Genomic DNA, 22,024 nt, shown 5'->3' with positions numbered 1-22,024 from the left:
CTTCTTTCTGCTGCTCTTTCTATCTGAGACCTGTTTGTAGCTGTTACTGTTTGTTTTCTCTCTTTTTGTTTCTCCCCCCTCCCCAGTTTATTTCTTTACTAAGTTAAATGCAGCTGTTGGTCTCTTTGCTGACTGGTGGTTTCTGATCGGTTCTGGCAATTTTTCCTTTAAGTGCTTGTGTTGCACTTTGCTGTAGCAGCTGATTTCAGGCACTCGCTCCATCTAAATGATTGTTTGTGAGACCTTATCCCCTCACTCCTCCCCTCCCCACCCTCTGAATCAATTGTGGTGTTTTTTTTTTTCTTTTTTTTTTATCTGTGTGTGTTTAACTGCATGCTCTCAGTCTCATCATTGTTGTTTCCCATTCTCTCTTTTTAAATGTGTAATGTTTCTATTGTTTTGGGGCTGAAACAAGAGTAAAATGTAGCTCTGGACTCCCCACCCTGTGTATGCTCGCCATCCATACATCTCAAGGGCCTGAGGCAGCTTTTATTTTTATATCCACTTTTTTCCTTCTTCACCCTGACCTCAATTCACATTTGGCATGGGTTTTGGTAAATTATTGATGATACATAAAGACTTCACCCTCCTTGCAGGAACTTTGAGGCTGTCTGACACAGGGCTGCAGTAACTTGGCTTCCAAACTAGTCCATCTTTTCTTTACCAGCACCATCTCTGTGGTAACACCCCACTTGCTTGAGCAATCAAACTGCTTGGAACTATACAGAGCTCTGCAAAGAGGGTGGAGGACACAATAAAACCAAAAAAAGACCCAGGTCTGCTGCTATATATTTCTTCTTTTTGCTCTGTGAGATATGTGACAAGGAAAAAATAATCTGGAAAAAGATTTTAAGATTTTGGGGAAGAAATCAGTGAATATAGACCGTCCAAACAGTTCGTGGTGTTCCAGAGACTTCCTCAAGTCTTGGGAGTTCAAATCTAAAGCTGATGGACTCCAAGCTACCTTTTTCTATCCAAAAGCATGCCTGCCAGAGACCTGCTGGGCCCCAATTCCAGCAGTGAGCTTGAGAAACAGGTCAGTTTGTGTGTCACCTGGTTCAGTTCTCCTGCCCTGGGCTGCAGAAATTATTGCTGCCTCTTGAACAGAACCTGGACAAAACATCAAGTTTTGCCCTTTGGATCACTGAGCTGTAAATAATCCTGTGCCGAAGGATGGCAGGGCGGTGGAGAATCTGCACTTTACTCTCGTTGGCCTTTTGTTTAATGCATAATTTTAAAATGCCACATTTAGCTGTAACTTTTATAATTAAATGGCAACTGTTAAAAGTAATTTAAAGATCGCATTAATGTAAAATTAATTTTTTTTGCTCAGAGAAGTATAGTGTGTGTGTGTGTGTGTGTATGTGTGGTATCTGGGTTTTCCACCATTTTCCCTAACGTCCTATGCTTCCTTCCCTCTCCTCCCCCTCCCCTTTCTTACTTTCAGGTTAACAACGCCACTGCACGAGTGATGACCAATAAGAAGATGGTCACACCTTATGCAAATGGTAAGAGAGACTGTTTGTACTACTGATGAGCTGAAACGTTTGAAGAAAGACGAAAGGGAAAAGTCATGACCTCTCCTCAGGACCAAAAGAAACCAACAGAACCCCACAAACCCTAATTTATTCTTCAGTATAACCTGAAAGTTTTTGTGGAGAAATACCATTTTCCAGATGGAGAAGTGGGGACAAAGAGAAGTAGGGATATGCCCGACATGGCCAAGCTAAGTGAAGATGCCAAGGAGTGATGAGTTGCCTGCCCTACTACTGCAAACTGATGCTGTACAGTGGGATATGCAGTGCTCCTGTGTCTCATTGCCATCACATAGATACCTAAACATGAATGCAGAAGCATAACTTAAGATGCGTAATTAGCTGTATCTCAGTTTAGGTTCTGTCTGTAAAACTATAGCTGTCCCCAAGCAACCAGGAAAACAGGCTTTGCACTGCTGCTGTGCTCGCTTTTTGTTACAGATTTTGCTTGTGTTCAGTAATTTTCTAGTGAACCTAAATAGAGAAAGGCCAAGTTGTTTGGATAATGAAGAATCCTGTTTCATCGGGATATCTTGGTGGTCCTCTGTACAGTAATTTTATTGCATAGGCATATATAGCATAAAAAGTCATTCTCCCGGCAGAAATGAATGCTGCTTTGATAAAGATTTTGAATCTGAGTCTTTGTCTTGAAACAGGCAGGCAAGTTCTTTTTGGTCTGAAAATGTTCCCAAACAGCTTCAGCAAGGCAGGAAACTGTGTACAGGTAGTTAGTTGCTAGTGTGAGAACCTTTTTTGATTATAACATAAGGCTCTGAAGTCAGAAGATAAAAATTTTATATGTGCCTCTACTGCTGACCTGTTGAGTGGCTCCTGGCAAATAAATCTGATTTTGGGTGCAGAGCTGGGGAAACAGGGCCAGGCAAAAGGGCTGGTATTCTGAGTTTCAGTACCTGAAAGGATTTTGTAGCAAAAGGCAATGCAACCGTGCTATATTGTCCTGAAAACAAGGGCATAAAGTGTCATGCATGTGACTGGTAACAGAACTTGGTGTACTTGTGAAACTGATAAGAGGCAAGAATATTTTGCTTTTGCAACCAGGAGTTTAAAGCTCGCTTCAAAGCTATGCAGAGGTATTTAGTATTAGGCCAGGCTTAGGGCATACTGACAAGTGGGTGTACAACTGTTAGTCAATTTGAGAGTTGATTCCCAGTCCACTTGTTGCAGCCACTGGAGTATTTTGCCATCAGGGTGGGCAGTGCAACAGAAGCCTGCCTGTTCTTATAGAGGGAGCTTGCACTGCATCTCTCATTGATAACCTGCCAGCAGATGAAGGGGTGGTGTTGATGGACTGCAGTTCACAAAGTTTGATTTCTAGAGTGGTTTGAGGTGTTAAAGTTCAGTAAGTGCACCAGGGCTCCAAGACAGAGGAAGGGTATGGATTTATTTAAATAATAAAGCCTGTGTGATTCCTAGCTGAACAGCTGAGATCTTTCCTGAAAGGAATGCTTCGTGGAAGCTAACCAGATTATGTTGTTAGCTTTACACCCCTTCTCTCCCCTATTGGAGAGATGGAGGGGAAAAGGACAGATAGGTTTCTAGATCTGACTGGAAATACGTTCCTCCTCATACCCATAGTTTTTTAACCCTATTCTCTTGTAGGGAATCATCTTATGTTGATGATTTGCAGTTCTTGCCAATTATCCAGATTATATTAAAATCAATTCTCTGTGAAGGCTTTCACCTGAAAAGCAGCACAAAGAAGACAGGAAATACTAAAATAACAGAGAGAAGAAAATGTGAGATGAACAGAATGCTAATAGGCTTTATGAACCATAGTTGTGTAATGCAGTTAATGAGGAAATTCAGACACTGTTATTTTTCAGCAGTTCTCTAGGAAACAAGACAGAACGGTGTTTTGAGAATTCAGGGCTATAGGTTGACTTGCCTGAGATGACAGTCTGGGCCAGTGGCTTTAGAGAGGGCTTGGATCTGCGGTGTTCCTGGTAAAGGAGGGAGGAGTTGGCAGCAAGGTTCAGCAGGGAATGCCAGGTCGCATGGTGCTCACGGCGAATATGCGTATAAGGCAGTTGGCATTCCCTCAGCGGTGCCTCTGCCGTGCTTCGGATCAGCTGATGTTTTGCTGTTCCCTCTGATACAGCGACCTGTACCTAGAACTTGACATTAGAAAAAGGCAGTTGGCCTCCATCTACACCAAGGGGGATTGAGGCGAAGCAGAAGTTGGAAAGAGCTATGCATGTGAAGCTGGGGCCGCATGCAAGAGACTGTTCCCCCTACCCATGCTGCCCGTTCCTTCTCTTGGTGTAGATTTTGGCATTCACTGCAGTCTTTGTTGTTTCAGGTTGGAAGTTGAGTCCTGTGGTTGGAGCGGTGTACGGCCCTGAGTTATATGCAGGTAGAGCTTAAGCAGACACTTCCACTTCTGCCATTTAACTGCAGTGGTGTTTGTTTATGTTCTTAATCTGCTGTTTCTTTATAACCTTTTTATGGTTTTGTTTTGTTTTTTCTTTTTTTATTCTTTTTAAAATTAAAATAGCGTCCAGCTTTCAAGCAGATGTCTCGCTCGGCAATGACGCCGCAGTGCCCCTCTCAGGAAGGGGGGGTATTAACACTTACATTCCTTTAATCAGTAAGTAACCCCCGTTGACCCCTGTGTTGTTACTGTGCTTGAGTTAACAATGACCTGTTACCCTTCTTCTCTCCAGTCTGTATAATATATACTTGAAAGGATGGGTCTCACTGGGAATGAGTTCACCTTGAGCCAAAGTATACTGTGCAGTTGCTGTAACTTGTTCATCTGCAGTGTGTTGCTGTACTACTGAATGTGTCTTTCTGAACAACAAGGAAGCTGCAGAACAAGGGGAGGGTGTGTGTGAGCAATAGGCCATTCCCTTGCCCCCCCTCCCCGCTTTAGAAATCGAAGAAACCAAACAGACAAATCCCTAAAGTACATATTATACAAGCTGCTAAACCGCAAGTCTGCAGGGCCCCTAGTGGCATGTACCTGGACGCACGTTGGGTTGGGTTTGGTTTGTGCCCTGGGACTCGTTCCCTCTCGGTATCTGATTATTACGTGTTTGCAGATGCCTGTGAGGTTTTACGTCATTTCATCACGAGCCAGTTTACTCCAGTTTAAAGTGTAATATAGGCATCACTATATGTGGTGCTGGTTATTGGTCACACTTGTTAAATGAAGGTGGGCTCTCAGTAAACTGGCACTTTATGGGAAATTTCTGCTGCTGTTATATGGGCTATCTTGTCTTTCAGGCTTTAAAATGAACATACAGAGGATTGGGTGGCAAAGAGTGGGAGGGGAAAGGAGGGAAGAGACTGATGTAAGTTGGTTGACTTTAAGGGCCTCTTGACCAATTATTTTAAAGAGCCTCTGCAGTTTTGGAAGAACCGCGTGCTGTATTGATAGTAACTCCCCGCGCTTCTCAGACTCTAACCAGACTGCATGGCAGTGTCAGAAGGTGGGGGGATTTGAACCCTGTTTGGGGTGGGTAAGGCATGCCAAAACATTAACCTCTTGCATGCCAAACCTCTCTGCAACCCTTCTCCCCACAAAGGGCCATGGTGTAGAAGGAAGTCTGTATGGGATGCTTGCTGGGTTATAAGCATGTCCCTCTGCAGGATTGATGCAAAACGTCCCACTGCTGTGGAGCTATTGTGTCACTTTGTTTGAAGCAGGTGGTTGTTCTCTGGGAAAGACCTCAGATCCTTTTCACCTTCCACTTTGTCTGTCTTTACAGTTCCAGGCTTCCCCTATCCAACTGCAGCCACCACAGCAGCCGCATTTCGGGGCGCCCATCTGAGGGGCCGAGGAAGGACAGTGTATGGGGCAGTCCGGGCGGTACCTCCCACGGCCATCCCTGCCTACCCAGGGTAAGCACAGGTCACAAGAGCAGAGTGCTCTGCACAACTGTGTCAAGTAGCTAATCAGTTAACAAAACAACCCTAAAATTGTCTGGATGGTGAGAGTCAAGATATTGCTAGTGCCAGAGCATTCTGCACATGATGGAATCCAGTGGGGGCAAATCTAAATTTTTCTGTGTTGAGTTTTTGATTGAAACAATTTTCAGTACTTGTGACAGCTTCAAGCGCTGATGAATTCCTTCTCATAATTTCTCAATTTGTCTATGGGGCGTTTGTCATCCATTGACCCAAATGTTATAGTGCTGCTGAGAAGGACACAAAGAGAGAAGATCTAAAATTCCTGAAAAGGTTCTGCTCTTTGCACTCCATTTGCGTTTTCGTATCCCGGATTGAGGAATATTATCCATTACCTTCATGCCTCACCATCTGGCAGTAGGACACAGAAGAGCCAGTTACCCACAATGGATTTGCTTTCTTTGTTGGAGACGGTTTAAAAAGGTTTAAAACAAAGATTAATCAAGTCCATTAATTTAAAGCTGGGAGTGTTTGGGATGTAGGGAAAATAAAAGTGCAATGAAGCAGCAGTGAATGCATGGCCTTAGCATTCTTTGCCCTCAGACTTTTCACTAGTAATGCAGTGGAATAGATGCTGTTACAAAAGAATATTCCGCTGTTTAAAAGTACAGGGAACTAGGTCCGTATGTGAGTTTGTTTGGGGTTTTTGTTGGTTTGTGTAAATGTGATGGAATGACAGATAAATCAGCAAATCCCTTCCAAACTGTCTTTTTTTTGTTTGTTTCTGATTTTGAGGATGCTTTATTCATATTGTCTCTGGAGTTTTACTTGCCATATTTTCCAGACCATGTTCTCAGAAAGAACAGGAGTAGGAATGAATCCTCCGAGACAGAGAAGTGGACTGACCCTTTTCTTTTTTTTCTTTAGACTAGGCCCAAAAGGGAAGAAAATAAATCACAAATCTTTTATTAAAAAGAAAGGTGGAATCCACACACATCAGTGCAGGGAGCTGACCTGATAAACTTACAGTACCTTCTATAGCAGATTAAGTGGTGAGAGCTTCTGTGGCCCTTTCTTTTTAGAGTCCCATCTGATATTTAAAGTGGAGCTCGAGGAAGCAAGCTGCAGTGGTCATGTGTCTGCCAGATTTGCCGGAGAGCAAAGCTAGACAATGTTTGTATTTAATTCACCAGAAGACTTTAAATGAAACCTCCTGCCTGAATGTTGGTCTTCTGAACAGTGTTTCTTCTGGGTTTTCAGATCCACCTCTTTCTTCTACCACTTCTAGTTCATGTTATCCTCTAAACATAACCTCTGACCTGCAACTTGTCTGTTGCTCTAAAAATGACCCAGTCAAGTTTTATTAGGAAGTGCTCCACAGCTTAACAGAGAAGCAAAACTGAGCTAAGTGCTGCCTTCTAGCAGAATATGAAATATTTGCACCAGGGAGAGGAAATGTGCTCTTCATCCCTGGGAGTAATGGCTAAGCTTTCCTAGCAAGAGGCTGTCATGAGTGGGGCACTGGGAGGGCTTGTCTTTGATATAAATCCAGCCTGAGTCCCTGTAAAAGGTTTATTTCCATTTGGAATGTGGGCCAGGCTCCATTTATTAGCCATCCCAAATACTGTCTCATGTCTGTATTTACTTACATTACATCGAGTTTTTCGACTGTGCTGACTGATTCCATGTCTTCATGGGCAGGACACTATGTAGTAAACATTGACAAGGGCAGCAGTAAGCAAGACAGGTTCACAGATGGCCCAGGACTGTCCCTAGTCCAAGCACTTGGGTGTAATTAACTGCTGGTGTTTTTTGTCATCATAGTCTGAGTCTCCAAAAGTTTTTTTGTAGACCAAATTTGTTTCCTAGTGGAATCATACAAAATGTGCTATTCAATTCCATGTTGCAGTAACCTGGACAGCCACTGCTCCATGTGGGCACTGTTGACCTCCATGAGGTCAGGGACAGGCACATGTTCCTGACACCTTGCCCTGCATCAGTTAGTTTCTTCCTGGCCAGTGGAAAGATGACACTACAAGATCAGTCAGCAACACATGAGTGACCAAGACATAGTGAGTAATGTGGAAGTACGGTAAAGTAAGCTGCAGGTTAACTCAAACCTGGTGGAAGGAATTGGTTTTCACAAACCTCAGTGGTGTTTAAATTACAAAACTTAATGGTATCACTGCATTTGAGAGCTTAGCAGAATTTAAAAAACACAGAATATAGATTAATAAAAGCTCGTTGGTATTGCCATACTGGATCAGACCTGAGGGCCATTCAGGTTAGAGTAAGTTTTGACAGTGTCAAGTGCTAGACCAGAGGAAGGTGCAAGAAATCATAACTCTTAATGATTTAATATTTATTTCAAGAACTCAAACTAAGATTTACCAGTGTGTAATTGGAATTTCCATACTTATGTATGGACATGGATGTTTATCCAGGGAAGGCTATCCATACCTCAGAAAGCAGTTGCTTCGACTCTTGGAGATGGTGTTAGATAGTCACCTGAGCCTGACTTTGAATACAAATGCCACCTTCAGTTTATAACTGAGATACCACTCAGTAGAAATAAGGAGACCTCTGATATATAGCATGAGTAAAAACTGTACTGGAATATTGCCCTGATTTGTAGCAGCCACGCTTTTTAAATGAGAATGCTGACAAATTACACTTCAGACCAAAAGCTGTAAGAATTTAGATAGTGTGATAAAAACTTGCCTACTGTAAAACTCTGAAAGCTAAATAAGCTTGATAAATTTTATTTCTCAAACTGTAGGTTAGTCTTTGACTTGTTCGTGGTCATTAAGTACCTATATGAAGAGTGGACTTGCCTTAGTAAAGAGTAATTTAGTCTAGGAGTGTAAATATGTAGAGGATTCACAGGTTCAAAGCCACAGCAGATAAAAGACTAGGTACAAGGCAGCAGGGAGCGTTGCGGGTTTGGAGTGGTTTTTTGGTTCTTTTTACAGCACAGTCAACTGTTGGTACACCTAAATGATATGCTGGCTGCTTTACAAACCCAGCATAATTCTTTTTCCCGTGGACGTGTTTTAGCTCAGTTAGTGTGTTTTTTGCAGATGACACAGATTTGATGGGCTGCTGGACTGCTTTATGTTTCTGGTCAGGCTACATTACCAGAATGGCCTCTGTGATTCTCAAATGATGGAATTCTCTCATTTTTTTGCGAGCATTAAGAAGCAACAAATATGGATATTCTAGCATATAAATAAACCTTGCTAATTTCAACCCTGCGAGTTGATGTCAGTCAAGTCCTAACTAAAGGAGAGATGGAGGATGCACGTGTGCTTGGTTATTTTGATCCAGGAAGTCTTACTCTTACCTGTTAATAGTGTTCCTTGCAGTTTTCTCTGGAGAGCTGATGCTAGCATTTCTTGCTGACAGAAATAGCGGCCTGATCCAATGTGGTAATGCTTATATTCATCCAACTGATTGTGTTCGGAATAACTGTTAAAACTGATAACCTGTTCATAAACCAAGTCACTTCCTCTGTCATGCGTTTGCCTTTCCTGCAGGAGCAGGTGGAGTATCACTGCTAAAACACTCCTGGTCCTAGATAGAGAACCCAGCAATGTAAGTCACTGCCCCAGGAGCCAAATTCTTTGTTATGTGGTTGTAAAAATTTAGCTTCAACAAACATGATCTTATGGCCTGCTTCTCCCTGCTGAAGTGGCTCCCCTCTTCCTCTAACAAGGGTCTCTATCTTCATACCTGCTCCCAGCGCTCTTGGAGACTACAGTAACTTTGTCCATTGGGAATGGAGTGTACTTTTCCTGGGGAAGACAGCAAGACTAAATTATTCAAGCAGTAGCTAACATGGCAAGATTTTTTTTTAATTTTATTTTTTTTTAGTAATAGCATGCAGAATTTTGGCAAGATCTGCTGGGCTTTTTTTGCGTGTGTGTGCCTTACAATAGGTGGGTGTCTGAGGGTGGCAGGCTCTTGGCAGCATTTCACGTTTCATCTGATAAGCAAAAAATAATAGTCAAAAGAATAGCTAGTGTTCCATACCTTCTTTTTCCTTAATGCTATGGGTAAGTCATACACATCAGATCCATGAACATCACAGGTGGTGGGGCTAATGCTTTTTAAAGCCTTGAGCAAGTTTGTGCGGAGCTATTGATAGGACAAAGCAGGAGGAAATTCCTCAGTATGTGAAGCACACGCTGAACTCAAATGGGTGGGGGGCATACCCTCTCTTCCTTCCTCATCCTTCCCCAACCCCTGTCCCCAGAGCAAGCTGCATAGTCTTAAGCTAGTGAATGCTCTGGTAAGAGCAGCTCTTTGGGAATCCCAGGCTCTGTTTAACAGTTTTCCTGCTTGAAGTTCTGAGAGAAAGAAAACTATGGCTTAACGCAGAAAAAGCACCATCCCATGGAAACCCTTCCAGTTGCTCCTTTCTGCTATGGAATAGGTTGTTACTACCAGGGACTCCCACTGCACCTTTCAATTCTCGGACCTTGGACCAGTCACCTAACCTTTTTAGCTCATTATCTCTGCTTGTGAAAGCAATGCATTGTGGGTATTTTTGGTTTTTTCTTTTCAATTACATTTCTCTGTGTTTACTTTGATCAGAATTGATTGACTTGTTTTCCTGAGGTGTTGCATCGGTTCTTTAAGATGCTGAATAATAATACTTTGCATGCTTGTGTGATCAGCCAAATCTTATCGCATGTCTAATGTGCAGGGTAAAAGCAGGTGATGTATGGATGTCAGAAACAAAGTCATGCAGCCCTGTGAAGCCTGAAATATGTAATCAGGCACAAGTCTCTGAACCACACTTCCTGACATAGGTGATTCCAGCCCCCGTGGGATGCCTTCTGAGGGGCTCCTCAATTTCACAAACCCACTTCAGGAAGCCAATGTTTCCACATGCTTAGGGGGTAACTAAACTCATTCCAGGAAAATAACCAAGAGTGGAGGTTTCTAAACCCTTGTTTCTCTTCTTCAGGACATCAGATCTTTTTGAGTCTATATTTATGGTACAAGATGGTGGTTCCCCTCCCTCTCTCCTTCGCATACTGTCTCCCCCTCTGCCCGCCCCTTCCCCCTCTGCATGCCATGGAAGATGACTTGGAGCCGTCTAGCGTGCGTGCGCACACACATTCTCTTGCTGATTTGCTCCTGCCAAAAGCCCAGGTTGTGGATTCATACATCACCTGCCTGTGTAAAACGCATGTGCATGCTGCCGTCCTCAATAACCGGAATGTGTTTTCTGTTCTTTTGTTTTTTGTTTTTTTGTTTTTTTGTTTTTGTGTGGATTTTCTGCAGTGTGGTTTACCAGGACGGATTTTACGGTGCTGACCTCTATGTAAGTACACACACCGGAGCCTTCTCGTCCCCAACCCCTGACAAGCCAGCCTTTTTTTGTTTTGTTTTCTTTTTCTTTTGGTTTGTTTGTTTGGTTTGGTTTGTTTTTTTAAATATCATTTACTTTAATTTTCTTCTTCCTTGTGGATATATATATTTATATATTTAGGAATGCAAGCATGCTTCTCTGTCACTGCGCTTGCCCCTGGGTGCAAGACCTAAGCCTTTGGGTTTCCTGATCATTGCCAGGGTCAGTTCACTGGGTGTCCTGTCCCCCACACGCACACTGATACTAATCAGCCTGAGAGACGACTAGCAAATTAAAATTTCTCTCAACACTTCTCTCATAATTTGAATATAAAAATAACAGGACTGGTTTAGCCTCAGACCTTCCCTTTCCTTCTCCCCCTTCACCCTCCCCTTTCTCTTCCCTCTTGGGGCCCTTTCAGGTTTGATTTGTGCAGCCCACACTAAACTGAGCAAGCTGTATGTTTAAAAATGTTCATGTGCCACTGGGATGTGGAGATTTTCCCTTTGGGGAAGACACTGGGACTGATTAAAAATGGAGACTGAGATGCTAGAGTGAAAACTGACATCTGATTTTGCTAGTAGAAATGGTACCTAAATAGGCTAGATTCTCTCATCTCTTTGGGGAATTGTAGAGTACAAATATGTTGAGATGTTCGGTTACAAGAGTCAGCAGCCTCTTCCTGTCTGGGAATTAGCTGTGGTACCATGGGAGACTTTGTCCTGTCATTGTCTTTGTCCTACCCAGTCAGTCTGTATTGCAAATCTCCAGGGCAACTCTGTTTACCTAGGTGGGTTGTAGATGGAGGTATTTGAACTGGCCAGTGAGAAAAGTGGGAGGGGGAGAGCTGTTGCAGAGCAGGAATATGCCTTTCAAAGCAAATATGTTCAGGTTCACTACTGCCATTGCAACTTGTGGCCTGCCTAGCTCTAGCAGAGTTTCCTTTTGTGATATTGTAGGTCATAGCTCTTTGGAGCTGGGGAAGTTTTTGTACTGGGTAGTGACACAGTTGTCAGCATGAATTTCACATTCCCATTCCTTTGAAGGTGCTATTCCTGACATTTATAAAGAGGATCCTGGGGTTACACTCAGGATAATGGATGGAACTAGCTTTTGGATTTTGTTGGCTTATGTAGAGGATCAAGTCTTGTAGAGGTGCTTTTCCCAGCCCAGGTACACCAGTTGGAAGATGTGCTCTCTGAGCATAGAGATACTGGGTGCATTTCTTCATTCTTACATATACTGTTATGTGTGCAGTCCTTTAAAAATTGATCTGCCTAGTCAAGTGTTTCTTTATAAAACTGTGTCAAGGACTACAGAAGATTCTGGGTTTTCCTGCTTCACACCTAAAACACTAGCTTTACCCACCACTGACTTTGCTACAGCAAGTAACCAAGAAAATGAGTGATGCTTAGTGCCTCTTCCCTCAGTGTGGCGTGTAAGAGTCTGCCACATTGAAAGGAAAGACTGGCCAGGGTTACTCCCTGCTTCTTTTGAGAAAGCTCCTTCAGAGCTTCTGTTGCAGGTGGGGAGAGAGACTTAACATGTTTTAAGGACAGAGACTTCAGTAATGAAGAATATCCGTAACGACTTGGTGCTGCAGTGCACTACCATCACGTAACACAAAAGCAAGCCCCCAAGTCAGGTTAGAACCATTAGGTGGACTTCTGATGACTGCTGTTGGTGGCTATGGTCTCTCTGTCAGAAAGCAGGCTGATAGAAGAGGGAACTCCATCAAGGTAGATGGTGGTGCTTTTTCCTGTGTTATTGCTGCTCAAAGCCCTCCAGTGGAGCTCAGGAAAAAGTTATCATAATCCAAACTTGAAATTGCCTTTCCAAACAATTTCTTTGTCACAGGTGGAATGATTGCAGTGTCCCTGTGCCCCACTGATTTGTCGTGCTTTTCACTGCAGTGCTTCCATCCCTCTGGTTGGTGTGATAGACTTGTCCAGATTCTGGAAGGGATGGCAGAGGATACTTAGTTAGGACTGGGGGGAAGTTAAATTGAGGTTCTCTTAGGACGCCTGAACCCATAGGGTTGTGTGAAGGAAGGGTAGAAAAAGGAGCTGAGCTGGCAGGGAGTGGTTAGTCATAGGCAAGATGAAAGGGAAGTGTCCCAAGTTTGGGCTGCTTTTTCTGCATATATGCTACGCACCAATTTCTCATTTTCCTCCTCCTCCTTTTCCTCACTCCTTTTTTCTTTCCTGGGGCAACCATCCTGCTAGCCATTTCTTCTATGAAGAAGGCATTCCATCTGTTGTTGGATGCGTCCCACTCTGGCAAGACACCTGAATTGATAAAACAACCTGCCCCAGGATGCAGAGGGCTTCATTTCGGATCATAAGAAAGGTTATCTTTCTTCTACAATGGGGTCAATCTGGGTGGCGGGGGGAAAACCCAAAAAACCCACCCATGCGAAGACCGCTCCTGCCTGTGAAAAGCGTGCTTGCATCCACTGGAAAGAAAAGGCTGGTGAGCCCCGCTGCGGGCTGTTTGTATGATTGTTTCTTTCCACAGCTGTGTTTTTTTGAACTGCTCTTCCTGTGTTCTGTTATAGAATAGTCTTACAGGAACCAATCATTAGCGCTAAAATACCTCAGGTAGGAGTGCCAGTGTGACCTGCCAACCAATCAGATTGTGGATTGCAGTGGAACAAACTGAATTATACTAACCATTCCAGCACCACATTAGAGATGGGAACAGAGGCTTTTTTAGGGCAGCGCAGACTCACGTGTGATCCAAGCCCCCGCTGTAGCAGGGTGGCGTGTGTCCAGATTTCATACTGAGTGGCATTTCATTCAAAATAAAAAAAACCCAAACCAAAACAACAAAAACTAAAAAAAACCAACAAAACATAAATTCAGTGGAAGGGTTAACAAGGTCATGCTTGTCCCATTACCATGTTAGAAGCACCTGCTGCAATGGACACCGTTGTCCTGTCACCTCTTTTAATTCATTCATGCTCATTCCTGGTGCACATATGCCACCCTTCTAATACAGAAATACCAGAAGGGGTTCTAGCCCTTTCTGCTTCTTAAATTCTGTTATATGGCAGTTTGGGGGTGGAGAAGACACATTTGAGAGATGACAAATAGAAGATCCTAAAATTGGGCTCGCTGCCTAAACTTGGCAGGTGGTCGAACGTATCTAACTGGTACCATGAGTTACACGTTTCTCCAGGGTTATGTGTGTGCTTGTGCCTTAGGGGTATTAAGGCTCTTTGAAGTAAAGAGGGCCAGCAACATACTTTGTGTGCCTGTCTAAGGCAGGAAGGGAAAAAAAAAAAAAAAGGAGGCTTATACCATAGGATACACTGGCATAGTAAGCTGTAGTGTTGGACTTCCTCCCGCTCTCTTTGGATTGATCACCTAATATGGACCTGAAGAGTGGAAGAGAAGATGGACTTATTTTGAGCTGAATTGCATTGTGCTCATTTATTTACATTAACATGCTCAGTAATTGGAATGCTGCTTTAGTTGGGATTGCAGCTTCCTGTGTATGTTGTTCTTCCATGTTTGTATTATTTCAGAGAATATAAGACAGTACTGAAAAAGCTGTCATCTAACATTAAAGAAGGAATTTAAAAAAAAATAAATTGCTTTGTTGATGAGCCAAGGACAGTAACATTGCAGAAGAATCATTTTAAATTTGGGCTTTTGTGAATACCTGACTAATACAGGCAGTTGAGGTCTGAAGGCCCAAGTGCTATATGGGGAAAGGGTTCAGCGTAGTCCCAGCAACACTGGCCAGATAGCCAGAGAAAGAGAACTTTGAATTAATATAAGCAACATCTAGGCTTGTGTTCCTCTCTCACATGTTCCCCAGACAATCCAAAAGCCTGTATAATCTTGATTTACACAGTCCTTTTGGTTGTTACTGCCCAGTAAAAATGCATAACCCTTCTCATTAGTTCCTCTTTCCTTGTGTAGGCAGTGATTAAACTGTCCCAGTAATGGAAAGGTCTCTGACTTAACATCTTTGCAAGCAGCTCAGACAGACTCATCTCTTTTGAGATGAGGCTAAAGATTTTAAAAAAATGAAGCTAGGTGGGCAACCTGTCCCTGTGGAATCAAATAGATTGGAGTGGGAGTTTGCATGGCTGTCCTGGGTTTCAGGCACTCTGTCACTCAGTGGTGTCTTCTGTTGCAGTTTGGCTGTGTGGCACTGGAGGAATGTGGTGAAGCTAGCAAGGGCCTTTTTTTTTTTTAAAATAATTATTTATTTAATTGGTAAACGTGATTATTCCTCTTTATTGCAGATGCTCTACTCTGTTATAGTTTATATTTACTGGAGTACCTGAAGTGAGTGGCACCAGAAATCACTAGGGGTTTTAGGACTATGCAGCTGAGGTTACAGATGAGCTCTGCATATCAGTTAAAAGTTCTATGTGAACAGGAATAGCAGGAGAAAATATCTGGTGCATTGGACAAACTGAGCAGGGCTTTAGATGCATTTATGGAATTATGTAGGTGGGCACTGGGTTATGAAGAACAGGAGCATCAGCTGGATGAGGCAACCTGTACAGTGTCTGCTTTGCTCTGTACAGGTCCCAGAGCTTGGTGAAAGGATTTATGAAATAATGAATAATAGTTGCAATAGTTCCTCCTCTTTCTTTCACCCTGTTTTGGTGTATTTGGACCTGCTGGTCATGCTAAATACATCCCTGTGTCAGAAATCTCCCAGCTGTCCCCACTCATTGCTCCTATGACAGGAATGCACCATGGCCATTATAATCCCCATTTTTGGTTTTATTTGAAGTACACATAAGTAGACTTTGCAGATCACTTTGAACTGAGCAGGTCTGCCTGTACGTGTGTACCTCTATCCTGAGATTTTTTTGTTTTTTTCCTTTTTTAAATAACCAGTAGCTTCAATTTTGCATCAGTGCATGGTTAAAAAGCAATACACGTCAGCTATTTCTTAACTTCATTTCTCCAATGAATTATTTCTCCTGTTTTTTTTTTTCTTTTTGTTTGTTGTGCAGTTGACTGAAGAAATGTTAACATCCCGCTCTAAATCTCTCAGTGGAGTCTCTGTTCCCTTCTCTGATATAACAGATGGGTTATTGCTTGTTATAATTATTAACATTGTGGTGTGGGACAGGGCTAGGGTGGGAGCCATTTTGGGGGGCGAGGGCGGGAGGCTGCGGGAGTCGTTAAGGTTGGAATGTTAACTCCAGTGGTGACTGACTGTTTCCGTAATAGCAGGTTGTTGTGGCTGCACGCTCTAGTACTTGAGGCTGTGTACTTCACTGAGCTTGTGGTAGAGCCTAGGGCGAACTGCTGTCCCAAGAGAATGCTGGGATGGATAGAACTAGCCAATATGAGTCTGAACGTGGTGACTTTGCTGGTTGTTCTAGCTCCAGATGTCAGCATGCTTAGTTTTTAATTTTGATTAATAAATGTTACGCCATTCCCCCCCCACACCTGATTCCAACCCTTCTTTTCTTCTTCTTCTTCTTTTTTTTTGTTTTGTTTTGGTTTGTTTTTGTTTCGTTTTCCTTTATGAGAGACATGAGTTAAAAGATGATTACATGATAAGCCTTTTTGGTTTCAAACTGCATCTTGCTGTCATGTTCAGAGTATGTGCCAGGCACATTTGAAGTGGCTTCTGATCAGAAATGTGACTGGCAAGTGTGGGGCAGGGTGGGAATCAGGGTGCATGCTGAAGTCAGCTGCCCTGCAGAGGGTGGTGCCAGGAGAAAGTGCCTCTTAGCTGTGCCCAAGTAACAGATCAAGGGTTCAGGAAGCTGATAAACCTAAGGGAATAACTCAATAACAATGATATGAAGTCTTGTTTTAATTTGGTGAGATCGCTGACGGTTTGGTTTGGATTAAGGCTGCGCCTCATTGCGGTTGCCTCCATCATGTTTTGGAGGTGGAAATAATGGTGCAGTGATACCATGACAAAACCAAGCTAAGGATCCCCAAACCATCAATCCACAATGCAGAGTTTGAAACAGCCAAGTGAGATTAAAAGGGCAAAACTGCAACGTTACACCTCTTCCAGGTCATGTGGTGATGTTTCACAGGTGTAGATATGGGTTACTTTTTCTTCTGTTAACTAGAAAATTAAAGAGGCTGCAGGTCCCTCTCCTCTGGAGTAGGAAGGGGTCTGCAAACATGTTTTTGATAGCATGTTAGCCTCCATGGGACTAACGCGGGCCCCACAAAAGCAACCAAAATTAGTTTAAAATCATTACTTCTAATTTAAAAAGCTACCTAACCCCAAACTGAGCACTGCTGAGCAAACACAGTTCTGTGGTAGAGCTGATCTTGTACTCTTAGTTACATATGTGCAAAGGATATATAAGTGGTAGAGGTATGTTGAACTGATTCTGGAGGTGAAGAGCATAACTCTGCCTTCTGCTCCTTCAAAACCTGAAATGTCATTTGGAAGAAAAAAAGAAAAGAAAAGGCCAGAAACAATCCCGAATTTTTTTATTTTTTTTTTTTTAATGGCTTATTGTGTTTCAAGCAAGTCAAAGCCATGGTTCATTTACCATTCCCCCTTCCCCTGTAAGTTAACAAAAATGTGTTCAGAAGTGTCCAGTAAGGAAAGACCTAACCAGGGCTTCAGAGTCCCCTTTGCTTCCTGCTGTGCCACCTTTGCCCCTTGTCTGAAAGGTGGCTGGCCTTGACCCTTCAGTACTGCAGGGTGTGCAGAGCCTGGGCCAAGCCTTGCTCTGCCCCAGGAGCTCCTTGTGGGAGTTCCAGGAGAAGACTCACAGGTCTTTCTCTGAGTCAGGATTCATGTTTTGCCAACACAGCTGTAAGCACATTTTTAGTAACTACCTCTGCTCAGTGTAAGCCCCTTTGCTACAGTGTGTAGCACGGGCAGAAAAGCAGCAGCAGTACAGACTGCTCTGGAATAATTTCCCTTGACCTATGTCCTTTTCATATGGAGGGGAAGGTAGAACAGTCTGATTGGCTTCCTTGTCTGTTTGCTTGTTGACAGCCCTGAACCCACTAGGGACTGTCTTCTCTGACCGTCTTTTCCTGACTGCTCTTTTGCTTCTCTGGCTATTGGTACTTTTGCACATGTGGACTAAATTAAATTCTAGTCTTTTGTGTTTTCCAGGCTTAAAAAAAGAGAGGTAAAAAATAATAATAAATAAATGCAGGAATTTCTCTTAACGGTCCCCTTTCTAAAATACACACTTCACAGAAAGTGTCCACCTCTAATTTCTCCAGCTTAAGAGGAAGGGACCATTAAAATTACGTTACATGCAAGATTTCAGGTCTATTCTGGTTTTCAGTTCCTCCATGCCAAAGTGCATTTTCTGCAGGGTTATAACCATGCTTAGTCTTCTTCAGTATATTTTTTCTGCTAAACAGAGTAGTGGAAGAGCCTCCCTGGTCCCTCTAAGGAAAGGAATATTACATGAGTTAATGGGTGATGCTTGCGATAGACAAGACATGGGAGCTGATGCAGTTTGAAATACTTCCTCTCCTTGTGATGTGTGTGACTTTTATTTAAATTTTTTTTTTTATGCTCTGTGTGGGTGGACAGGTATCTGTAAAGTCAGTTCTCTTCTCTCCTGCAGGGTGGATACGCAGCCTACAGATATGCACAACCTGCTACTGCAACAGCAGCCACGGCCGCTGCAGCCGCTGCAGCAGCTTACAGCGATGGGTATGTAAGGGACAGGTGTCCATGGGGGTTAGCTTGCTGTGCTCAGGGATTCAAGGAGCATCGATCCATTACAGAACTTCTACTTCTTTCCCCCATTTTTTGGTCTTTCTTGCACTCGCATGCGCACACATGCATGGACAACCCAACACGAAAGACTTGAATGCACGGTTTGTCTCTACTCCCAGACAGTACTGCACTCCGGTGTATGTGAGCTGGCACAAATCCTAGCCTCTTCCCTATCCTTGTGATTCTCTGCACAAAGGAGGCAGTGCGGTTACAGCCTCAGAGTCAGAGATCTGGCTTTCCTTGCTCTGTGACTCTGGGCAGGTTGCTTAATCACTGGGTGCATTTCTTTCCCCATCCATAAAGTAAAAATGACTCAGCTTATGCAGTGCTCTAGGATGCTGTAACATGCAGCTCTGAATAGATACAAAGGATTGTCATCACCAGAGTGCTTGCCTTGAGATTTTTCATCTCCTGTGCAGTGAGGCCGTGTTTTAATCCTAGCACATGCGAGACCATTAAAGTTTATGCTCTCTTTTCATTATGGAGAATCCCTCACTGCTTTCCATGTAGCAGCTGTTACCGTGCCAGTAGCGCTAGCGCCAGCAGTCACTCTCCTCCCAAATTGCATCACGTGAGGTAAGGGATATACTAGCTGTCATTTCAAAGGCGATGACGTCTTCCCCACAGGTCAAGCTCATGGCTTCTACCATATCCCTCCATGCAGGCCGTTCTCTTGCCCATCTCATACCGATGCATGGCAGCATGCCCATTGGTTCTCTTCACAGAGAGGCTGCCTGCGTGCCTGTGTGTGCATGTGTGCATACATGTGTGTGGAAGGGCATGCTGCTTCTTCCATTACCTGTGGTCAGACAGCTATTTCTCTGCCCCTCCCGAGTGACTTTTTTCTTTTTATATCTTTTCTCCCTCTCTTCAGTTATGGCAGGGTGTACACAGCAGATCCTTACCATGCCCTTGCCCCTGCCGCTAGCTACGGAGTTGGCGCTGTGGTAAGTGGGATTTTCTTTCTTGTGCTGTTTCTCATTTCCAGCGTGGGGAACAGCTGTTCACTGGGTACAAGGCAATGAAACTTCACCCAGAAAGACTTTTGTGTTGAGGGAGGAGGTCCTTAGCTGCAGTGCTGGGTTCCCAGTTGTTCTGCATTCATATGTGTGTGTGCACTAAGAAAGGAACCAGGTTGTAGGAGGCCAGTTATTACTTGGTCTTGCACATCAGCTAGTACAATAAAAAATGAAAATTAAAACTGACCAGAAGTGCCAGGAGCCAGAACACTGCTGGTGAATCAGTAGAACTGTATCAAAGTGATATATAGAGCAAAAATCAGCAATAGTTTGAGATTCAAGACACCCTTTTGTGCCATTTTCCATTGTAGGAAGCAAGGGAATAAGTTGTTCTTGTGACATCTTGCAGCAAAGCTGCTTCACTTGGTTCCCTCTTCCACTAGTGGAAGGATGCGGTGTCCTGCCTGCCAGCAGTAGTTACGCAAGGGTAGGAATGAGGTATGCTGGCATCAGAGACGAGTGGAGCAGCTTGGTGAAAACACACGCTTGCCCATCTGCTAGCCAGCGCAGTAGCTAAGTTGTTGCAGAGGCTGGAATACAAATGTGTTCAGAGAAAAAGACACCTAAAAATAGATAACTGCAGTGTAGCACCTCTGTTTCAGCCTCAGCTCATCATGTGGATTCTTTTTAGGGTCAGTGAGGGAAAAGCAGGTGATTCTAGGGTACCCGGTCATCATATCACCCTAAGGTGAGGTAAAGAGCATCCTAGAAGTCTTGGTGTCTGCTGTCTATCTATAAAGGCAGCCTAAAAATGTAGCTTGAGATTAGGACTCGTGAATCCCCTCTCTGGTACTGAGCTCCCTTCCACTAAGACTTGCCAAACTTCGCCTCCAGCTTGGCTGGCCATGAGCATGTTCTCCTGAGCCACGTCTTTGGATTTGCAGACAGAGTTCTCTCTTGCTTCTTAGAGGTGCTGATGGTGGTGGGCCAGTGCCAGGACAGGTCCATTGGTCCTTCCAAAAGCATTTGGGTGCTGTCCTAGGTATCACTTCACAGTTCTCCTAACAACCTTTTCTTCTCCTGTTTCATTTCTACAGGCGAGTTTATACCGAGGTGGCTACAGCCGATTTGCCCCCTACTGAAGTGACGTGAGCCCCCTGCAAGTGGGACAGCCCCCCCAAGTCATGAGGCCTGGCTATTGCAATATTTACTAGTAGAGGAACTCTATAGCAAGTTGAGGAGGAAAAACAAAAAAACAAAAGAGAAAATACTTTTTTATACCTCACTATGTTCTTTGAATATGTATTTTTTTTCCTTTAAATTTCTGCCTTTAATTCTTTTGTTCCAAAGATTGTGCTTTTTTTTTTGTTTTGTGGGTTTTTTTGTTTTCTTTTTTTTTTTTTTTTTAAACTGTGGTAAAAATAATGCATTTCCGTGTCTGTATGTTGGTGCATAGCTTATCCTACCAATCACGGAAAAGGCAATTAGTGATAAGGAAAGCGGTTAGAAACTGATATCATGCAATTAATCAGGAACACGCAGACAGAGTTACTTCCCTGGGTCTGGTGCTTGGTGCCTGTGAGACAGAAGGACGTGAGGGAGAAGTCTCCACCTGCCGTGTTTCTGGTCTGCAGAAGGAAGCACTCTTTGGCTGCGGCTGGGACCTAAATGCTGGTGGGAAATAGTCATTTACATTTGGAAATGGGGGAAATGCAGAGACTTTCCTCGTTCCTGTCATCATCTGACACGCACAGGTTTGGGACAGCTTCAGCAGTGTCAGAATTTTAGACTTCAGAAGAGAAGAGTCCCTCAACCTGCTCCAAGACTTCTGCTGTTATCTGCTGTATAGGGGACAAGACTTTGGAAGAAGTTTTTGATGAGGATGACCTTTCCCCCACACACAGAACTTTTACTAGCTGATCGTTGTCCATTGCTGGTGGCTATAATTATCTTAGTTTTCATTCCTCCTTTTCAAGATCTTTCTCCCTTGCTGTCCCGTTCCTTGAGAAGTGGCAGATGCAGTGCAGGATCAGGCAGAGTACCTCTGCTGCAGACAGCAAGTGGTTAAACTTGCAGAGGTGAAGCATGTGCAGCCTTGCAGAGGAAGAAATTTAGCAGAAGAGTCGAGCATGGCAGATGCTCTGAGGCCCAGCGTGCAAGGTCTCTGCTCCTGTTCATCCTGAGCTGCTTAGGTGCTTCTGCAAGTAATGTATTTCAAACAACATGAGTAAGGTAAAAACAGTCATGTATAAGCTACTTGAGGTGAGGGACAAGCATGTGGGTTTGTGTGGGGGAAGAGGATCTTTTATATCTAAATGTGATCCTGAAGTGGTTTTGTTTCTGGCAGAAGCAGCTTGTGCAAGCTCTGAGTTCATAGGAACTTCCTACCACAAGCTATGTCAGGCCCTTACATAGCTGCATTGGAGCCCCTGGGTTTGTTTTGCCCAGCCTCTCGTAGAAAGTTGTGCACCTGGTCTGCTGAGTCCATATAGACACTACATATTAGAAGAAGCATAGAGACTATTTAGCAGAAGGCTCCACAACTCCCAAGACCATCTCCCTTCTGCTCCCACATACATCAAATTCGCTGTGTTTCAAAG

At 43.6% G+C, this 22,024-nt stretch overlaps 1 protein-coding gene across 6 annotated transcripts in view; it reads left to right on the top strand.

Annotated features, from left to right (window-relative positions):
* RBFOX2 (RNA binding fox-1 homolog 2) overlaps window positions 1-20,712 on the top strand; it is a 109,382-nt gene extending 88,670 nt beyond the window's left edge. For 3 of the 6 annotated variants that reach the window (XM_018080298.2, XM_018080297.3, XM_018080296.3), the window contains exons 6-13: window positions 1,448-1,508; window positions 3,856-3,909; window positions 4,051-4,143; window positions 5,267-5,399; window positions 13,322-13,364; window positions 18,311-18,399; window positions 19,340-19,412; window positions 20,522-20,712. In XM_018080298.2, the coding sequence (XP_017935787.1) occupies window positions 1,448-1,508; window positions 3,856-3,909; window positions 4,051-4,143; window positions 5,267-5,399; window positions 13,322-13,364; window positions 18,311-18,399; window positions 19,340-19,412; window positions 20,522-20,566 (591 nt within the window). In that variant the 3' untranslated portion in view covers window positions 20,567-20,712. Of the gene's footprint in view, window positions 1-1,447; window positions 1,509-3,855; window positions 3,910-4,050; window positions 4,144-5,266; window positions 5,400-10,697; window positions 13,114-13,321; window positions 13,365-15,748; window positions 15,826-18,310; window positions 18,400-19,339; window positions 19,413-20,521 lie in introns of those variants that run through there. The other 3 variants (XM_018080299.3, XR_001921686.3, XR_001921685.3) reach the window with 3 other exon arrangements.
* Window positions 20,713-22,024: the final 1,312 nt, after the last annotated feature.

This window comes from Manacus vitellinus, unplaced genomic scaffold (genome assembly GCF_001715985.3).
Source record: "Manacus vitellinus isolate BGI_N305 unplaced genomic scaffold, ASM171598v3 scaffold_5_pilon, whole genome shotgun sequence".
Taxonomy (NCBI): domain Eukaryota; kingdom Metazoa; phylum Chordata; class Aves; order Passeriformes; family Pipridae; genus Manacus; species Manacus vitellinus.
This window is presented reverse-complemented; position numbering and strand designations above follow the sequence as displayed.